At 36.2% G+C, this 14710-nt stretch overlaps 1 protein-coding gene across 1 annotated transcript in view; it reads right to left on the bottom strand.

Annotated features, from left to right (window-relative positions):
• Nucleotides 1–14710, bottom strand: part of NUP155 (nucleoporin 155) — a 66029-nt gene that overhangs the window by 27412 nt on the left and 23907 nt on the right. The window contains exons 15-21 of the mRNA XM_046000655.1: nucleotides 13522–13616; nucleotides 12685–12773; nucleotides 11943–12005; nucleotides 11275–11422; nucleotides 10101–10167; nucleotides 7910–8025; nucleotides 1192–1289 (exon numbers count right to left, since the gene is read on the bottom strand). Coding sequence (XP_045856611.1) covers nucleotides 1192–1289; nucleotides 7910–8025; nucleotides 10101–10167; nucleotides 11275–11422; nucleotides 11943–12005; nucleotides 12685–12773; nucleotides 13522–13616 — 676 coding nt within the window. The remainder of the gene's footprint in view (nucleotides 1–1191; nucleotides 1290–7909; nucleotides 8026–10100; nucleotides 10168–11274; nucleotides 11423–11942; nucleotides 12006–12684; nucleotides 12774–13521; nucleotides 13617–14710) is intronic.

Raw genomic sequence — 14710 nt, 5'->3', positions numbered from 1 at the left:
TAAGAAAGGTTATTTTTTAGGGTCTGGGAATGCTCAAAAAATTTTCCATATAATTTAATGGTAATTACTTCCTAACTTTATGCCACCATTTTGGCTTATGAAAGGTTTCATAGGAACACCACTTTCAGAGAGCAGGGGGGAAACCTCTGTAGACATACAATGGAATAATGTCTTAAAAAGAAAGGAAATTCAGACATATGCCGCAACATGGATGAGCTCTGAAGACATATGCTAGCTGAAATAAGCCGGTTGCAAAGGGGGTCACTGTACAATTCCACTTATATGAAGTATATTAGGTAGTCAAATTCAGAAACAAAAAAAAACAACAACAAATGATTGACAGTAGTAGGGGCTGGGATGGTGTGGGAAATGGGGAGTTACTGTTTTAGTACAGAGTTTTTTAGGAAGATGAGAACAGTTTTGGAGATGAATAGTAGTGACATTTGCACAACCAAGTGAATGTGCTTAAAATTGTAGTCTATTTTACAATTTAAAAACTTGTTTTAAAAAAGGTTATCAGGGTGCCTGGGTGGCTTAGTTGGTTGGGTGACTGCCTTCAGCTCAGGTCATGATCCTGGAGTCCCAGGATCGAGTCCCACATTGGGCTCCCTGCTTGGTGGGGAGTCTGCTTCTCCCTCTGACCCTACCCCCCTCTTACGTTCTCTCTCTCTCATTCTCTCTCAAATAAATCAATAAAATATTAAATAAAGAAAGAAAGAAATAAAAAAGGTTATCATGGGGCGCCTGGGTGGCTCAGTTGGTTGAGCGACTAACTTCGGCTCAGGTCATGATCCTGGACTTTAGGATCGAGTCCCATATCGAGCTCCCGGCTCCTTGGGGAGTCTGCTTCTCCCTCTGACCTTCTCCTCTCTCATGCTCTCTCTCACTCATTCTCTCTCAAATAAATAAAATCCTTAAAAAAATTAAAAAAAAAAAAACGTTATCATGTTTCTTGTAAAGGAAAGGAAAAAACTTAATGGGCTGAAAGTTATGGAAATACATGAAAGCCATACAGTCCCACTTTTCTTAACCACATTGATGTTATTTTAATAAAAAATATTTGTGTTATCAAAAACCAGATCTTATTAAGGGATGTTCACTGTTTTCTATTCAATCCACTGTTTTCTACTTGATGAATAAAACTCTTTATGGGGGTCATGTACAGTCAACTGATCAGAAGGAATAACTTACCATGAAACTTCCTTTGCAGCTCCTGTTGCATCTGCTGGGTATTTCCATTTTCAGGACGCATGAATCCTATCAGCCTCTGTGGCACTTTGGCAGTTGTACTGAAACAAATTTCAGAATGTGTATTTGTTTTTGACAGCTTTACTGAGATATAAATCATACATCATACAATTCAACCATTTAAAGTACACAATTTAGTTTTTCGAAATACATTCACAGGGTTGTGCAACTATCACCACAATCTGATTTTAGAACATTTTCACCCACTCTCTATTAGCAGTCAATCCCCATCTCTCCCATCCCTACCCTAAGTAACTGCTAGCCTACTTTTGTCTCTTTAAGTTTGCCTATTCTGAATATTTAATATAAATAAGGTGGGATACATTTTTAATATTCCTTTCCTCTACAGAATAGTGAAGTAGTAGAATAGTGAAGCAAATAAATGATGATTTAAAACTGAATCATTTTAACCTCCTGGATGCTTAAAGTTTCAATTATTTGGTTATCGTGATGTCCATTTTTATTCAGAAAGGCTAGATAAATGGTTGCTTCTTTCTCTTTATCTGCCAAATTTAAAAATAATGAATTGGTTTCTACCATCCTTTAAAGATGAGCAACATTTTGGTTTCAAGTTACATAATAAAATCTACCTTTTCCATGTGTAGTTTTATGATTTTGACAGACGCATACTGTCATGTAACTACCACCACAATCAAGATACAGAACAGTTCCGTCATGCTCCAAATTCTCTTGTGCTGTTTCTTGTATCCAAACCCTTTTCCCACCCCTAAGCCTGGCCACCACTAATCTCTTCTTTACCCCATAGGTTTTTTTTTCTTTAGATTTTACTTATTTCTTTGACAGAGAAAGAAAGTGAGAAAGCACAAGCAGGGAGAGTGGCAGAGGGAGAGAAAGAAGCAGGCTCCCGGATGAGCAGAGAGCCCAATGCAGAGCTCCATCCCAGAACCCTGAGAACCATGATCTGAGTCCAAGGCAGATGCTTAACCTGGCGCCCCTACCCCTACAGTTTTTCCCTTTTCCAGTAATGTAATATAATTCTACTCTGGCTTCTTTTCTATAGCATCATATATTTGACAGTCATCCATGTTGCTGTATATATCAGCCCTCTGGAGAATGTCAGTCTTGTTGTTTGACAGGTAATCTACCTCGTGAAATCTGGTATTCACATTGTAAGTGCTAACTCATGAAAAATGGAAAATAAAAGAGATCTTAGAACTAAAAATATAATGGCCAGGAAAAAAATGTATCAGAGAAATTGAACAGATGCTATTTTTTTTTAAAGATTTTATTTATTTTTTTTGAGGGGGAGGGAGAGTGAGCAAGCAAGAACACAAAGGCAGGGAAACAGAGAAGCAGACTCCCTGCTGAGCAGGCGGCCTGATGCAGGACTAGATCCCAGAACCCCAGGTTCATGATCTGAGCTGCAGGCAGCCATTCAACCGAGAGAGCCACCCAGGTGTTCCTAAACAGATGCTAGGGGCGCCTGGGTGGCTCAGTGGGTTAAGCCGCTGCCTTCGGCTCGGGTCATGATCTCAGGGTCCTGGGATCGAGTCCCGCATCGGGCTCTCTGCTCGGCGGGGAGCCTGCTTCCCTCTCTCTCTCTCTGCCTGCCTCTCTGCCTACTTGTGATCTCCTGTCTCTCGCTGTCAAATAAATAAATAAAAAAAAAAATCTTTAAACAGAGCTATTTAAAATATAATTGGGGTCCCTGGTGGCACAGTTGGTTAAATGCCAGACTCCTGGTTTCAGCTTAGGCCATGATCTCAGGGTTGAGGGATCAAGCCCAGCATCAGGCTCCACGCTCACTGCGGAATCTGCTTAAGACACTCTCTCCCTCTCCTATGCCCCTGCCAAACAAAGTAAATAAATAAATCTTTAAAAAAAAAAATATATATATATATATATATATAAATATTTAATGATCGAGAACATCAGCTCTAGGAATTCTGTAATCTAGAGAACCACCACCACAATAAATGGAAGAAAGGAAATTATGGAAGAAAAGAGAAGAAACTGAGGCTAGATCCAGGAGAGTTAATAGGATTTTCCCAAGAGAAGGGAAGTACTCAGATAGTATAATAAAAAAAATACAAAACAGAAGAAAATTCACCAAGGCTTAAGTCTAGTTCTAAATGCTCACTGAGAAAGTTTAGTTCTCAATATTCACCGAAAAAAGACATACTGAAGACATGGTGAAATTGCTAAATTTTTAGTAATAAAGACAAAGAGCATAAAAACCTTCAAAGCTAACACAAGTTATTACAGAGAAACGAGAATCAGAAAGGCAATGTATTTTTCCTCTGCAATATTAAAGTTTAGGAAGAAAATGGAACAAACTATAAATGAAAATCTGAGAGAAAATGATTATGACCTTACAACCCCAGAACCATTAGGCAATAAAAAGGGGTGAAGTACTGATTTACATTGCAAACTGGACCTCGAACATGAATCTTAAAATAATGCTAAGCAAAAAAGCTAGATTCTAAAGACCACAAATTATATAATTCCATTTGTACGAAATGTCAACAATAGGCCAATCTGTAGATAGGATAGATTAATAAGTGTTTGAGGCTAAGGGGTGGAAATGACTGCAAATGGACAAAAGAAATGTCTTTGCGTTGAAGAAAATGTTCCCAAAATGGATTATGATGATGGTTGCACAATTCTATATATTTACTAAGATTTACAGAATCAAACATTTAAAATAAGTGAATCTTGTGGCATATAAATTACATCCTAAGAAGCTATTAACAAATACTCAGTGAAACTAATGTTGCAAGCATGAAGGGTTGGTTGAAATGAGAAAATCTGTTAATAAAAGGAAAAAATATCATCTCTGCAAAATGCAGACATTTGACAAATTCCAATACTCACTTTATATGAAAACTCAATAAAACAGAAATAGATGAATACTTTCTTAGTATGATGAACTATCTACGTAGGCACGATCTTTAAGGGGGAAACACTACAAACTTTCTCACTGAAGTCAGGAGCAGGACCCAGATGACAACTGTATCTCCACTACCATTTAACACTGTGTTGGAGATACCAGCCTATATAGACAGGAGAAAGCAATCAGAGCTAGAAAGAAAAGCTAAAATTATCTCTATTTGCAGATGACAGGACTATATATCTGAAAAACCCAAAATGCTCAATGAAAAAAGTACTAACTAAAGAGAAATTAGTAAAGTATCAGGGTATTAAATTAACAGACAACTTCAGTTATAACGGTAAAATTCAATAAACTGCTAAGAAACTATTAACAGAAGAATATAATGTTAAAAAAAAAAAAGAAAAAGAAAAAATACCTTACAACTAAAATCCAGATAATTTCCAAGAAGGATACAGGTGGAGGGTAGGGGAAAAAGGAGTAATAATAGCTCTGTCCAATTACTAACACTGACAGAGATATGTATTTTTCAGAATTTAAAACTAACTACTAGAGAAAGAAAATCACATATAAAACTTCTAAATCTGTGTTTGGGGTAGGGAGAAGTCTGATCAATCCAGTAAAATAAGGGGATGGTGAAAGAAAGAAAAACAAACAAAACACACAACAAAAGGCAAAATTCAGGACAGTGAGAATAAGATCAAACATTAAACTAATGCCAAACATGGGAAGAGGTTAAACCATCTTATGAAAAGATAAAGACTCTTAAACTATGTTAACAAAAGAAGGGAAAAATCAATTTGTATGTTAAGATATACTTTATAGAGTGTTCCAAAGGCTCAAAATAAAGAAAATTGGTATAACTTTCTCAGGAGACAACAAAATACTATGTATCAACATCTTTTTTTCTTAATGTTAGTCCTTTTTTTTTTTTTTAAAAGATTTTATTTATTTGTCAAAGAGAGAGAGAGAGAGCGCCAGCGTACAAGCAGGCTCCCTGCCGAGCAAGGAGCCCGATGTGGGGCTCGATCCCAGGACCCTGAGATCATGACCTGAGCTGAATGAAGGCAGAGGCATAACCCACTGAGCCACCCAGGCGCCCCTACATATCAACATTTTTTTTTTTTAAAGATTTTATTTATTTATTTGACAGAGAGAGAGAGATCACAAGTAGGCAGAGAGGCAGGTAGAGAGACAAGAGGAAGTAGGCTCCCTGCTGAGCATAGAGCCCCATGGGGGGCTCGATCCCAGGACCCTGAGATCATGAACTGAGCTGAAGGCAGAGGCGTAACTCACTGAGCCACCCAGGCGCCCCTACATATCAACATTTTATTTATTTTTTTTAATATCAACATTTTTAAAAAAGTCCTTACACCCAATAATTCTACTTCTCAAGAAATTCATTGAAGATTACTGAACAAGTACACAAACATGTATAAAGGGGAGTAACCACTGCACCTTGTTTATAACATGAAAAAACAGAAACACTACAAATATTAGTAGAGTTATACATTAAATATTTGCATATAAATAATGGAAAAATATGCAGCCAATATATAAATTATTTATTCCACTGATTTATAAAGTTCTAAACTACATTGTGAGTATATACAATATATACAGTACATACAGTATATAATGCAGTGAGTATATACAATATTTCATAAAAGTATGCCTATTTAGATTCTATTTGCAGTTTTAAAAAAAAAAATTTCTTAATTATTATTATTATTTTTTTTTTTTTAGGGAGAAGACCTAAGGTTCGAGCAGCAGGAGAATGATACAATGTTGACTATGATGTCACAGAACAGTCTCTCTGTCCCACTGAGTGGCAGCTGCACTGGTACAGTCACAGGGCAAGGATGCAATCAAGGGTTTTCTTTCAGCAGCAACTACCAAATCCTGGCCCCAGGGTTTGTCAGGGGAGGACCTATAAAAGTGTTCTATTTGCAGTTTTAAATAAATACCTTTATATGTTTCATATAGTTTATACTCTTATATTTCAGATCATAAATTTTCTGGTCAGTAAAGTGAAATCTTTACAAAAAGCCCATATTATTTCTATAATAAAATTTTTTTATCCTAAGTGTACTCTCACACAAAAACTTTATAGGTATGTTCACATCAGCATTTTTCATAGCAACCAAAAAGCTAACATAACCCAAATAAGCATCACCTGATGAACTGAAAAATGAAACAAAGTACCAATACACATTAAAACACGTGAAACTTGAAAATATGCTCAAAGAAGCCAGAAACAAAAGGCCACATTTCCATTTACATAAAAGATCGAGAATATGGCAGGTCCACAGACACAGATAGATCAGTGGTTGCTAGGGACAGGTAATGGGGAGTGCTATGGACTGTTTGTGTCCCACTGTATTTCAATACTGAAGTCCCAATTCCCAGAGTGATGGTATTAGGAGGTGGGCCTCTGGGAGGTAATTAGGTTTAGATCAGCTGATGAGAGTGAAGCACCCACAATGAGATTAACAGCCTTATAAAAGACCAGAGAGCTTGTCACTTAGTTTTCTCTCTGCCATGTTAGGACACAGAAAGAAAGAAGCTGCCTATAAATGAGGAAGAGGGTCCTCACCAGAACACAACCATGCTGGCACCCTGATCTCAGACTTCCAGCCTCCAGAACTATGAGAAATAAATGTTTGTTGTTTAAGCCATTCTATGGTATTATTATTGCTACTGCGGCCTGAACAGGGAGTAATTGCTAATGGGTAAAGGGTTTTTTTTTTGGCATGATGAAAATATGCTGGAATTAGTGGTGATAACAGCATCAACTTATAAATATACTAAAAACCACTGAACTAAAAATTCAAAGGATGAATTTTATAACAAGAATTGTATCTCATGTGTGAAATGCTCTGCACTCTGTATGATACACAAGGAGTTCCACTTATTTCTGCATCATCTCACCCAAACCCCTACTGCACTTCAAAGGAAGGAGTCAGCAAAGGTGGTTCCAATATGAGGCAGAAAAAATGGAGCCCAGACATCGCTGACTCCAGCATGACCCATGGCACAGTCCTCTCTTCAGTGAAGTCTATGCAGAGAATGGTGAAGTCAGGACATCAAGCCAATCCTGAATAATGACATATAGGTGAATTGGACTAATTAAGAAATAGATCTTTATGTATTTTTTTATTCATTCTCTTTGATGGCTCACACTATCTTCTTTATGAAATATCTTTAACTAGATGTCAGGGCAGACTCTAATCTCCAAACAGGAATTTTCTTCCTAGATTTTGGACAAGTCTTTCTGATTTTTCTTCCTTCTGTAAGCATGTGAATACATATTTATTGTTGCTGTTTTCGATCCTGAGGAAGGGATGAAAGCTATATGATATTGCCATTTCTACAAATGTCATTGCTTGTATTTGTGAACAAGGGCCCATAATTGCTAAGGGTGATGTGACAGAAGAGTCAAGAGTGATGATGCAGTTATTTTGCTGGGATCTCTGTTAATTTAAGTTGTATAAATGGCTGATAATCAAGAAAGCTATGGATTAAGAGTGTGAATCAAAATCATGTCCCCTTGCTTTGGCTCAGTGTCATCAACCCTAACTAGTTGTGTATACTTGTATATTCTTTGTAGCACAGTATTATTTTTTTTCATTACAGAATGAGGATGAACCTAAAACTCATCCCAGAAGGTCACCTCATAGTGCAGATGAAATAATCCAAATAAAACATTTATAACACTGTCCAAAATAGAAAGAAAAAAAAAAGAAAAAAAGAATTGTATCTCAGAGAGAAAAAGGAAAAAACAGGCAAATAAATCTTATTTATTCTTACTTTGGATTTCCTAAGGGTCCTCCTGCAAATTGGGAGTTTCTGTCTAGAAACTCTTGCAAACCTTTTAGTTCTTGCAGCACTGACTCCAACAGTTGGGAGGGAACACTACTTTCAATCTGTAAGAAAAAACGTATTTTCAAAAGCTTTAAAACACTTGAAAAATTGTATATGTAAAGAACATACTTTATAATTGAATGTCAAGTTTCAGTTTTTAAGTTTCCTATCTTCATTAACAGTAATCATTTATGCTTGGTGACCAGAATAAAGGGCTAGATACCCACATCCCTCCCCTCCCGCCCTGCTTTGTTTTAGGTATAACTGACAGACAGTAACTGATAGCTTTTTATGTTTTAATACAGTCATCACCCAAACCACAATATAGAATATTTCTCACACCCAAGAAGTTCCCTAATGCTCCTTTCTAGTTACCAGTCATTCCATCTACCAGGTAGCCACTTTTCGTTTTTTTTTTTTTTAAAGATTTTATTTATTTGACACACAGAGAGAGAAATCACAAGTAGACAGAGAGGCAGGCAGAGAGAGAGAGGGGAAAGCAGGCTTTCCACTGAGGAGAGAGCTTGACACAGGGATCGATCCCAGGACTCTGAGATCATGACCTGAGCCGAAGGCAGAGGCTTAACCCACTGAGCCACCCAGGCGCCCGGTAGCCACTTTTCTTATTGTCACCAACAGTTAGCTCTGCCTGTTCTTGAACTTCATATAAACGGAATCATATACTATGTTAAATAAATATATTCTTCTTAGAAGTGTGAACTTTAAAAAATATCAGAATTGAAGCAGAAAATTAATAAAGAAATAAGAGCATTGAATGAAACATTGGACCAGATGGACCTCATAGACATATACAGAACATTCCACCCTAAAACAACAGAATACACATTCTTCTCAAGTGTACATGGAACCTTCTCCAGAGTAGACCACATACTGGGTCACAAAGCAGGACTCAACCGATACCAAAAGACTGACATTATTCCCTGCATATTCTCCGATCACAATGCTTTGAAACTGGAACTCAATCACAAGGAAAAATTCAGAAGGAACTCAAACACCTGGAAGCTAAAGACCACCTTGCTTAAGAATGGCTTGGATCAACCAGGAGATCAAAGATGAACTTAAACAATTCATGGAAACCAATGAGAATGAAGACACTTCGGTCCAAAACCTATGGGATACAGCAAAGGCGGTTCTAAGGGGGAAATACATAGCCATCCAAGCCTCCCTCAAAAACACTGAAAAATCCAGAATACACCAGCTATCTCTACACCTTAAAGAACTGGAGAATCAACAACAAATCAAACCAACTCCACATGCAAGAAGGGAAATAATCAAGATTAGAGCAGAGATCAATGAGGTAGAAACGAGAGATACAGTAGAACGTATCAATGAAACTAGAAGCTGGTTTTTTGGAAAAAATATCAGAATTGAAAAAATATTTAGTATCTTTCAGATTTAAAAAGAAAAAAAAGTTTAAATTGCATTCATATTTCATGTTAAAAAAATTTTACTACCTGAATTCATGATAATACAAAGTTTTACAGGATCTATTCTTTTTTTCTTTTTTTCAAAGATTTTATTTATTGATTTGCGAGAGCACGAGAGAGAGTGAGAGCAAGAGAGAAGAGCAAGGGGAATAGGGAGAAGTAGGATCCCTGCCGAGCAGGGAACCCGAAGGGTGGCTCCATCCCAGGGCTCTGGGATCATGACCTGTGCCAAAGGCACACCTTAACCGACAGAGCCACCCAGGCACCCCTACAGGATCTATTCTTACAACACTCCAGAAAGTATACTAATGCATGGCAATTAGTAGTGGGTTCATGGAGTTCGGGAGCGTATAAGCAAAACACTAAATAGTAGCTCTGAGTAATATTAAGTATTAGGACTTATTTTGTTTAACACTCACAACAACCTTAAGAGGAAGAGGTCTTATTGTTCTCTTCTTATAGTGAGGTATCAGACTGAAGTATTAAGAAAATGACTCATCATTTATGTGACAGAGCTGGGACTTCACCCAGGGCAAGGAGAGTTTATCGGACAGGTACACAGACTTGTACATAAAAGAATAACCACTGCATCTTGTTTATAACACCAAGAAATGTGAAACAATCTATTTATACAATTAAATCATAAACTGGTTATACACAAAATGAAATGCGTAATACAATACACTTACTGCAGTGATTTCTCTGTTGCCACTCTTGAATACTCTCTCCACAACTAAACTAGCATCCCAGATATTTCTGAAATAAAAAATGTTTTAATAATTATGCCGTGCAAACGAAAAACAAATACACTATGTAGTAAATTCCTTTGTGTGTTTGTCAAAGCACAGCAATGATTTAACACTTTACAAAGTTATCCAAAAGAATGGAAAACAAGAAAATTTCTAAACCTGATATACCTAAGTTATTTCACATAATGAAATACTGCTAAAGAAAAATCAAGACTATGGGCAATGAATTATAAACAAGCATGTTGCACTGTTTCACATTTTAAGCAAATGATTCAAATGAAAGCATCTACTTCAAATCTAAGACAAATCTAGAACAGACAGGATAATTAACTAGATGATATGGTAGACTAATGCAAAAATGGCTGTAATTCTTTGTCCCTCCTTATACTTATTCTTTTTACAAGATGACTTTGATGTGTCTCTCATAATGAGTGTACTTCCCATTTTTGACTGGATTCTATTTTTTAATTTGGGTTGGCATGGAGCTGTTTCCCTGGCCCAGTGAATGAGGTTAAAATGATGGTAAGCCAACTCTAAACTTAGGTAGGCGTCAAGAAGCTTTGCAAATGTCTACCCCTATCTCTCCTTGCCATCACCAAATGAATAACAATCCTTGGCTAACCTGTCGGATGATGACAGAGCATATGAAAAACAACCCAACTGCCTCAGCAGAGACCATTCTAGACCAGCATACAAACATGACCCTAAATATGTGAGAATCCAGCCAATACTGAGAGAACTCTCTTCAACCAGACAGCTGAATGTGTATAAAAGAGTGAGTCTAGCTCACTCAAACCGGAACTGCCTAGCTGATAGCAGATATACTTCGCTGAATTAATGGGGTGGTTTGTAACACTGTATGTTAATAGGTATGTGTATGCATATATACAAAACACAGCAACAAATATAGATGGTTAGATGATTTAAAGAAAAAGCTAAACAATCATACATTGTTTAGAAAATAGAAAACAATCATATTGATAAATAAGTGAGCTAAAACAACTATAAGTAAAATTTAACAGGAATAAATGATGTCCCAAATTTAGTTAAAAATATTCAACTCCATAAAACAAGACAAGGTGAGCAACAGTTGGTTATTCCATGCAAAACTTACCCCATGATTCGAGAAAAGTAAATGCAAATACCATTGTGTTTTCCAGAATACACAATCTCTGGTGCAGCCATACAACTCATACTTGCAGCCTGAGTTGCTGGATTTCCTGAGATACACACTGGAGTTGACATGGCAGGAGGATGTACACCTTGTACACAATGTAAGAAAGACAAATCTTTAAATTTAACCTTAAACATTCAGCATCCTCAATAACCAAAGCCTTTTTATCTAGGTTCAAAGGCAAGAATATTTACAAAAATAGTGGAATAATCAGATATTGAATTTGGTTTTTCCTGATAAGAGACTCAGATTGGATGGATGCTCCCAGGTAGGCTTTCAAGTGTCGGCATGCAGGATAAAAGTCAAGAAAGCTTCCAGTCACCCCTCCTTAACAACGGGTATCAGAGAGCTAATCATACAGATTACATGGCTAAAACTTGAATCCTGGTACCCAAATAAGGAGCTTTCAGGAATACTACTACAAGTGTTCCTATGCAAAGGCATTCTTGGCCAAATGTCAATACTTGCTTGGATGTAACTTCTATTCAATTACATTATTTGCAAAAGACTAGGGCAAGTTAATATTTCTATCACTAAGCTTTAAGGGTAACAGTGTTAGCTCTTCAAAAAGACTAGTAGTAGCAGTATAAAACAAAGAAAAGAGGTACCTTGAGATGGTGTTCCCAAAAATGATGGATTTGGGTACGGACTACTACTAGGAAGAGGTGAACCTAAAAAGAAAAGAACATCAAGATTTATAAAATAACCTCTAAATTTTTAAAATCTGATTAAATTAGGCAGAGAAGCTGTTTCTAAGCATGAGTGAGGAGTGGTACCATCCGTGAAATATGTATTTATTTATTTTTAAAGATTTTATTTATTTATTTGACTGAGAGAGACACAGCGAGAGAGGGAACACAAGCAGGAGGAGCAGGAGAGGGAGAAGCAGGTTCCCCCTGAGGAGGGAGCCCGATGCAGGGCTCAATTCCAGGTCCCTGGGATCATGACCTGAACTGAAGGCAGAGGCTTAGTAACTGAGCCACCCAGGCGCCCCCATGAAATATTTAAGATTTAGGGACTCCACTCATTTCCCAGGAACTTTCTAAAAATTCCCACTTTGGAAAACATTGAGGTAGGAGTTTACTTATTATTTAATCATTCACCTCCTTCCTTTTGGATAAATGACAAGTGAGTTCTGTAAATACTAATAGTTACATGTTATTTTGTTCTCTAACATAAAGAACTCAGTATACCATCGCTTTTAAGAGTTAGCATTTATAGAATTATTCACCCAATAAAACAGCAGCAGTAAATAAAATATAATGAAAAGGTTTGTTCATTAAAATATGCTACATAGTTTCTAAAATTCAAACTACTAGAAATAGTCTCATTTCAATATTTTGTACTCACTAGAGTAGACAGGAGACCCCAAGATGGGACCAACGTTACTTGGAGCAGGAAGAGTGGTTGGAAATCTCATCTGTGCTTCACCACCGTACCTGTTTTTATGACAACAGAGATTGAGCTTATTCAGTGAAATTATCCACCTTAAAAGCTGGAATTGTTCCAAGTCCTGCTAGTTCCCAAATAAATGCTTTAAACATTAGAGACTTTATGGTATTGTGTTTACAGTGCTTATATCTATAAGCATAGATACAACATTTATTTAAAAATTGTTGACTTGAATCTCCACCAGAAAGAATTATAAAGGACTCTAGCAGTTTCTAAGAAGGGTTAGCAAAGCACAGAATTTACTTAAGAGTATATGGCTCTGTAATTTTCATGCCAAATTATGGTTAGACAGCACTTGAAAAACTGTTTTAAACAAATCATGTTTCAAATTCTTACATGCAGCTAACTATTTTCGAAATAAAAATACTGTTTTGATACCAAGTTTCCTTGAAGTGATTCAGAATCCCTCAATGTCAATGATACAAATAAAGCAGAATTGGTATAGTGTTTTAGGAAGTAAAAAAGATATGGTAACTGAAGTAGAAAGAGGTATAGAAAAAAGATTAGACAGAAGAAATTGGAGAGAACAGAACCCAGAGCAAGGGTAACAATTCATACATTGTGCTAATCTACCTACTTCTATTAGTATTATAGTCTTTCCAGATTTCAGTCTTTTGCAAAAAGATTTTAGTATCTTGCTTATATAGTTCTTCAACTGTTTGGTAAGCCCTTAAACTATCACACTGACCAAAGCAATCATTAAAAAAAGTGGCCAAGAACAAAAAACTGACATACCTGAAGAAAGCCCGAGTGGCCCATGCAGATACTTCTCTATCACAGGCAGCCGTGGAACAAGCAAGGATAAGGCAGGTTGCACATGCCTGGTCTTCCTGTTTAAAAAAAAAAAAAAAAAGTTTTCTTCCCTTATATTAAACATAAACATTTAAAAAGTTTTGGTATTTTTGTATCCAGTGCTTCAATTTGTGCCTAGCACAGAGTAGGTGCTCAGTATATATCTGCTAAGTGAATGAAATCAGTTGGTATAAAAAAGGAGAAAGTTTATCATAGGCACTATCCTTAAAGGATGCTTTTTCTTTTTATCTAGATTCTATTTTAGTTCGTAGTTTAGTCCCCTAATTTTTTTCTCATAGTCTTTTTACCTTTACAATAATAACAACAACAATACAGCTATTTATTAAGTACCTGTCATGTGCCAGGTACTATATTAAAAGTTAATTCTATAATAAATATAATAACCATAAAAGTTATTTTATGTTTATGTTTATTTTATAAACATATTTTATGTTATGTTTATTTAAGTTAAAATAACAGTTAAATAAAAATTATTAATAAAGTTAATAAATAAAATAAACATAGTTAAGAATAACTATAAGTTAATTTTTATATTAAAAATTAATTCCCACATCATATATCATTAATTCCCACATCATATTTTAATGCCTGTTTTAGACATGAAGAAACTGAAGTTCACAGAATTCAGGTAATCTAATCTACCCTGGTGGTAGAGCTGGTGATTTGAATCTAATGTCTCTGTATTTAACTTTGATCTGATATTCTATTTTTTTTTTAAAGATTTTTATTTATTTATTTATTTATTTGACAAAGAGATGGAGAGAGAGCACAAGTAGGCAGAGAGCAAGGGAAGAGTAAGCTCTCTGCTGAGCAGGGAGCCTGATGCGGGACTTGATCCCAGGACCCTGGGATCATGACCTGAGCTGAAGGCAGCCGCTTAAGCACCTGAGCAACCCTGGCACCTTGATCGAACAGTCTTGATCTTAAGCTTTCTGAGTTTTACCTTCTCAATTCTAGCAATGGCTCTGAAATACTAATGGCCTTGTCACTATTGCCCCAAATTTTTTCATCAGTTCATTGGCAAAAAATTTAAAAAAAAAAATTAAAAAAAAAAAGATTTGTCCACAAATATCCCGTGTTTTAGTAAAAATGCATTTATCATATAACTTGA

Source organism: Meles meles, chromosome 3, assembly GCF_922984935.1.
Source record: "Meles meles chromosome 3, mMelMel3.1 paternal haplotype, whole genome shotgun sequence".
NCBI lineage: Eukaryota > Metazoa > Chordata > Mammalia > Carnivora > Mustelidae > Meles > Meles meles.
Note: the sequence above shows the minus strand (reverse complement) of the source record. Positions and strands in the feature narration are given on the sequence as shown.